General features: G+C 36.5%; 1 protein-coding gene across 2 annotated transcripts in view; it reads left to right on the plus strand.

Annotated features, from left to right (window-relative positions):
* The window catches only part of esyt2a (extended synaptotagmin-like protein 2a), a 68,836-nt gene extending 62,618 nt beyond the window's left edge, over nucleotides 1–6,218 (plus strand). For both annotated transcript variants that reach the window (XM_049598236.1, XM_049598237.1), the window contains 5 exons: nucleotides 893–991; nucleotides 1,074–1,205; nucleotides 1,326–1,431; nucleotides 1,620–1,669; nucleotides 2,975–6,218. In XM_049598236.1, coding sequence (XP_049454193.1) covers nucleotides 893–991; nucleotides 1,074–1,205; nucleotides 1,326–1,431; nucleotides 1,620–1,669; nucleotides 2,975–3,020 — 433 coding nt within the window. In that variant the 3' untranslated portion in view covers nucleotides 3,021–6,218. The remainder of the gene's footprint in view (nucleotides 1–892; nucleotides 992–1,073; nucleotides 1,206–1,325; nucleotides 1,432–1,619; nucleotides 1,670–2,974) is intronic.
* The last annotated feature ends 712 nt before the right edge of the window (nucleotides 6,219–6,930 follow it).

The following is a 6,930-nucleotide window of genomic DNA, read 5'->3' on the forward strand; positions in this document are numbered from 1 at the left end:
AAAGTTCAAGTTCAAGTAAATTAAAATTGAACCTCTACATATGCTGACCTCCAGGACAGGCATCTCTTACCATTTCAGCACTGACACTAGGGGTGAAGTTATATAGGTGCTAATTTCACTGCAGAGTTAAATGACTTTTCTCTGTGATCCTACTGGAAGTTAAAAAATAAAATAAGAATGCAATGGTCATGCTTTTCATCCCACACTCTACCTTGAGCATAGAGTGGTGCCATTTGCCTGAAAAATGTTGAAATTTCAATGTTTGATTTTGTCTGTGATGAACACACACAAAAAGATACAATAAAATATTAAAATATTTAAAATAAATTTAAAATATTTTAATTTAATCCCATTAAAAGTCCAAAACATGACTTTTCTCCCCGGTCTGTGAAGCTTAGCTCAAAGCCCACTGGTTCCTACTGAAGATTTAAAACTGAGGGGGGAAAAAAAATAAAAATCACATATATTCTTTATTCATTAAAAAATGGCTAAGTAACTTCCTGAAACAGCTTCTCACTGTAGTTTTTATCAAACAAATGGGAGGAAATAGTGCATTTGTCAGGGACTATTTTCAGTGGCAGATTAATCTACATTTGATGGTCAAGTAAGTATTTGGGGCAACACGACACTGCATGTGGGATTAAGTCAAAATATGGCACAAAGGAAGAAGATACATCAGACTTTATTACACACAATACTTGTTAGTAGATGCATTTGTTATTGGATTAGGTAAAAATATAGAATATTGCCAGACTTATTCTTTGAGAGGACATTTCTACCGATCTGAAACTTTTACCTTACTGATCCTCAGCTTTCACACCACAATAAAAAAACCGGCTTGAACATTAGGTGCTGGTTTTGATGGGTTTACTTCTCCTCCCTCTCTCCGTAGTGGTTCAGGCCCCAGTTATTTCCCGCTAGGTGAGATCCAGCTGACAGTCAGACACAGCTCCCAGAGGAACAAACTCATCGTGGTCGTGCATGCCTGCAGGTACAGACAAATTTTTTTCTTCCAAAAATCCTCTTTACTAGGTGAATGTTCTCATATCATATGCATTTGTTCACCTCCGCAGAAACCTGATAGCATTCACAGATCACGGCTCAGATCCTTACGTTCGCCTCTACCTGCTTCCTGACAAACGGAGGTCGGGCAGGAGGAAAACTCACACGTTCAAGAAAACCCTCAATCCAATTTACGATCAGACGTGAGTCCCTCTGTTCTGCTTTCAGTTGTATCGTTAAATAACTTTATTGTTAAACACAGTTTTGTTCCAGTGGTTGAGTTGTAAATGTGATGTGTGCTCTTCTTGTCTCTGCCTGCTCAGGTTTGAGTTCAGTGTTTCCCTCGTGGAGCTCCACAGGCGGACTCTGGATGTCGCAGTGAAGAACAGTGGAGGTCTGCTCTCCAAACACAAAGGCCTTCTGGGAAAGGTACGGACCTTAACTGGGCTTAGGATTTGAATTTGTGACTTCTGATGATCATTTAAAAACAGTTCATTTAAAAACTATCGTCGAGTATAGTTGGTTAGTTTGGTCGTGAAAAGATACTGTAATTTAATATTTCAGATGTATGCAGTCATTTAAAGGTAGTCATTATTTCTGTTGCCTTTTCTCATCAGGTACTGGTGGAGTTGACCCATGAGGACATCAGTAAGGGCTGGACACAATGGTTAGTCTTTGATCTTCTACTTCTCATTTAATGTACAAGCGTCTGAACACAACAACCAAATGAATCAGCTCACACAAAGCTATTATGGAAAATCCCTCTTTTGTGGGAGGGTGAAAAGACCCCCTTTAAGGAGAAGTGTGTCTTTGTTATCAGGACTGCAGAACTGATAATCCTAAAAGCTTCAATTTCTGTCTGGGTTCGAAACAGTCACTGCTGAACTGCTCGACAAAGGAAACTAATGCCTCTGTGTGACCCTTTGGTTCAAAATTACATTAAATATTTTGATATCAAAATGTTTGCGGAAAAATGTTGGGTGCAACAAAATGTTCTTGCCGGCAGTTCTAATATTAATGTAGCCTAAATTTTGATATCAGATGACTTAAAATCTAGGTCACGTATTTACACACTTAGCAATCTCCATGAAGTGCTATTTCATGTATAGAATGAATCTTCAAGCCTGAAAAATGTTTTGATTTTTGAGTTCAGCTGCTTCAGTGAAAAAGCCTTCTAATGCTTTTTATTTTTCCTGAGGGTTTTTTTTTTGTTTTTTTTTTTGTTTTTTTTTTTAATGAAAACAATTATTTTTTGCAATCTTGGGGACATTTCCTTCCAAGTTGCTCATTGCCTTTTTTCCCCCATATTTTTGAAAGAAATTGCATCAATTTGCTCAGGGTTCAAAGGTGTAAATACTTGCAAAAGGCGTCTGAAAGCAGCACAAGAAAAGTGATGGCACTTCAGATTTCAAAGGGTTAAGAGGAGACTGACTCTGACTCTGAATTGCTGGACATGCGTCATGTTGGGCTGCAACTAAGGACTATTTTCATTAAATTAATTTGTTAATTATTTTCTCGATTAATTGATTAGTTGTTTGGTCTACAAAACGTCAGAAAATGGTAGAAATGTCGATGAGTGTTTCACAAAGCCTTATATGACATCATCAGGTGTCTTGTTTTGTCCCAAGCGGAAATAACTTAGTTTACTGTAATTTATGAAGCTGGACTTAGAGAATTTCGGCTTTTTCTTTTCTTTCTGTTTGATTAAATAGTTTACAACTAGTTGATTAATTGTTGCGCCTTTGACATCATGTAAACTCATCTGCAGCTCCATGGCAACTTTCGCAGTATTTTTGCCGTGAGAGTTGCTTCCTCAAATGTATTCGTTGATAATTCTGTTATTTTAATTAATAAAACATTGCTTTGGGGGATGAGTTTGATGACGCCAATAAAACACTGATGTTAGAGCCTGATTTAGGAAATGGACGAAACTACGAGTTTCCAAAATAAAAGCCTCTCTCTCCTCCTGCAGGTTTGAGCTGAGTGAAGACGGCCTGTCGAAGCCTCACCAACTCTAAACGGCAACGAGAGAAACCATCATCATCATCATAATTATTATCATCACTACCATCATATCGCCACACTTCCACTTAAGTCGACAGTACGGCTTTTTGTTGTTGTTGTTTTTTATCATTACTTGTAAGTGTATCAAAAGAAACAGAGAAGCAGCTTTTGACATTCATTTAATCATATCAGTCGCAAGGCAAACCTCCCCTTTAAGAAGTGAAAGGCTGATAGACTAAAGGGAGTATACAACAAGTAGAATACTATATATTATACAATGTACTGCTGTGGAAATCTATATTCCATAATTATAGGAGAAACTATAACAGCTGTAGAGGAAGACAATCTATTTTTTTTGCTGTTGCAGCAGTTTGATAAAGAAAGACAATGTACAAGTTTGTAAATATAAACGTGAAGATGCTGGACAAAACAGACGCTGTGTTCTAGAGATAAGAGAGGGGCGTCTCTTATTTGGCCAAATAATTGTTTTTATGTTATTTGATTACTTTTTTTTTTTTTTTCAATGAAAAACATTCTGGACAAAGTTTCTGAAGCAGAGCAGGCGGGCAGTCGCAGGGAAAGACGCCACCAAAGAGAACAGAAGTATTTAATTTTTTTGCCCTTTTGGGTTTTGGTAACACAGCTTTACCTTGGCTTTATTCCACTATAAGAATTTGTGTATTAACCATGTGAAAAGAACTGTAGGTACAAAAATATTGTGCCAACCCATTTGTACCCAAAGACTGTGTTAAGTACGATAAGAAAAAAAATCACTTTTGACTGATTTTGAAAAAAGGAAATTCCAAATTTCAGTCTCCGGCACGAATGTGATGCAAATATGAGCTCTTTTAGTTCTTTTCCATCTGTTAATATACCTGTTGTTACACTGAAATAATGCCATTGTTAGGTGTGACCTGTTTGTTTTTTAAAGTGAATATTTGCACATCTGTGTGTTTGGGGAACATTTTTATGCTTAGGTGCAATTTAAACATTGCCTAAATTCCTCTAAGAGAAAAAAAAGTCTGTTTTAGTGAGTAATTCTTATCTTAAATTTAACAGTTTTTAAAGGAATAATTTGGCATTTTGGCATTAACATTCTTATAGAGAGTGTTAGATGAGAAGATAACACTCTTATGTCTGTTAGTTATATATGACATTACAGGCAGGAGTTGGTTAGCTTAGCTTAGCACAAAGACTTGAAACAGGGAAACAGCTAGCCTCTAAAGCTCACTATTGGTACATTATATTTTATTTGCTTAAATCCAAACAAAACAATAGTTTAACATATAAATCAGTAAGCTTCAGAGGTGCAGGTACACAGATTTTTTTTTACTTTCAGACCAAGCAAAGCTAGCTGTTTCCACCTGTTTACAGTCTGTATGCTCAGCTAAGCTAACTTGTTGCTGCTGGCTTTATGTTAAACAGTGTCATTGATCTACTCATCCAGCTGTTTCTTGGAAAAGGAAACTAGTATGTTTGCTAAAATGTTAAAGTATTTCTCCAAGTTGAATAATGCATCAACATGAACTGTATTTAAAAATGAAGTGATTAATTTATCACATACGTTTTCTTCATTCTAAAGCCACTATGAATAGAAGTGTCTGCACTGGCGCCCTCCAGTGGTAAAACAAAAAAAAAAAGGCACTGTGACAACTATACTTTAAATTCTCAAATTAATTCATATTATTTAATTCATTGGCAGACAGAACAAGACCTTTATTTGGACCATGCATTTATGTTTAACTTCCCCTGTTCCCAAGGTAACACAAACTTCCTCCTTGTTTATCTGTCATGTCGAAAAATTTGGTTAATAATGTATATTTTCACATTAATAGCCGACATATCCTCACCTCTCTGATGCTTTGAAGTTTTGTGTAGTTTATCTCGAGCAATGTTAAGCAACTCAAGAAAACTCATCACTTCCTGGAAAGTTTTCATATTAAAAGTCTTTCAGTTTGCCTTTATAACCAATCTTTTTATTTTAAACAAACTAAAAAACAGGAATAAATTGAGCGAGTGAGGACAGTATTTGTAAAAAGAAAAGAAAAAAGAAAGTGTGTGGAAATGTTGAATTCACCACGAGTTATTTTTGTATCCAGTCTTTATTTGGCCGACTAGTATTTACCATTATTACATAAGAATTATCGGTTTACTCACCCGCACAATCACTGAGATAAATTATCTGAAAGCACCACAAGGACTGCTCCAATTTCTACAAACAAAAACTTATAAGTAATTTGAAAGATGATTTATTCAGAAAAAAAAAAATCTACAAATAGTGGCTTTAAAAACTAAGAAAATTTAACATTTACAAAACTTAGACATTTGGATTAAATGGGCTTTGTTGTTGGTTTTGTTGTGGCGTTCACTGCAGGGTGTTTGTCACCGTTTCACTGAGGTTGATATGCCGATAATTTCCGCTGCAATCATTCTAAGTTGTTGACATTTTGTTAATAAATCAACATTGGTCTTAACGTGTCATGAAGTGTCATTTTCAACATGTTGTGTCTCATATGAACAAACTATGCATAGTCTAAATCGAGACACACACTCTTGTTGAAAATGACATTTGTTTTGTTTTGTGTACATACAATTTTTTCACGCACATCATATTTAACACTGCTTTGACTTTACAGCACTTGCTCGGAAGGGATTTATATCAGTAACAAATACATCATTCTTGCTATCAAACACACATGAATGCGTATGTTATCCATGTGGCCCTTCAAAGCCAAAGAGCAGCGATGTTGTGTTGATACAAGGGAGGCAAATGTGACCCTTGACCTTCAAAACACAGACTTTTGCCTTGTTGTGTGCATATCAAGAAAGTATTTTACACATATGTATGTTAACTGTGGCGTTCTGCATTTTCTGTCTTTTAATGTTTTTTTTTATTTGTGTTTTGCAGCTTTCGCCCTCTTTGTCTTGTTCCGTGTTTTATTTTGTAAGAATCAAAAGATTTGTGTGTAAGCCAATGGATTCGAGAGCTATCCCTCTGTGGTGGACTTTGTCCTCTGAAAGGCGGTTTGTTTTCTCCGTCTTCTTAATTTATCTTGTGCCTTAAAGATTCACACAACCTGGTGATATTTCCATGTATAAAAAGAACCAACAAAATGCTTCAGTAGTTTCCCATGTTTCAGAATGTCTCCGTAATGTCTTTTAAAACAAATAAAGAGCTTTAGCTGGTGATAGCAGCATGAAGCTGTACAGCACTGTGGCCTCTGACCTTTCTTTTTATATTTGTCACTGCAGCAGCTTTGAAGTAGCAGAGAATGATGCTGGGCTTTCCCATGCTTGTGCACAGCCTGCAAGTATGATGTTTGCTTTGATTTGTGAAACTGAACAAAAATAATGTGAGAGGAAATTATTTTAAATTTGGGGGAAAAGATTTAGGGGTATTTAGTGGCATCTAGTGGAGAGGATGGCAGATTGCAACCAGTTGAAACTTCTCCCATTAAAAATTCCTCCAGTGTTCATTCTTCAGAAGGTTTAAATTGGGAGGCGAATTATCCGCAGAGGTCTCCTCCTCTCCAAAAGAAACAGACCAGGTGAATATAGCTGGTAAAAACACTGAATAAAGCAGTTAAACATTACAAATCAGTGTTTCTCCTATGATGTTTGGCACGTAGTACACACGGACTGCTAGCCCCACACCTGCTAAAGTGTGCTCACCTTTTTTCTCTTACAACTTACGATCCAGACTTTCAGGAAGTTTCTACTGGGAGCAGAATTATCAGCAGGTCTCTTCCTCTCCAAAACAAACAGACCAGGTGAATGTTGCAGGTAAAACCACTAAATAAATCAGTTTAATGTTACAAATCAGTGTTTCTCCTATGCTGTTTGGCTTGTCAGAGATAGGCCGCAAGCCAAGCACCTGCTAATGTGTGCTCAACTTGTTTCTGATTCAGATGTTTAGGAGGTTTT

The sequence above is a fragment of the Epinephelus fuscoguttatus genome, linkage group LG15 (genome assembly GCF_011397635.1).
Source record: "Epinephelus fuscoguttatus linkage group LG15, E.fuscoguttatus.final_Chr_v1".
Classification (NCBI taxonomy): Eukaryota; Metazoa; Chordata; class Actinopteri; order Perciformes; family Serranidae; genus Epinephelus; species Epinephelus fuscoguttatus.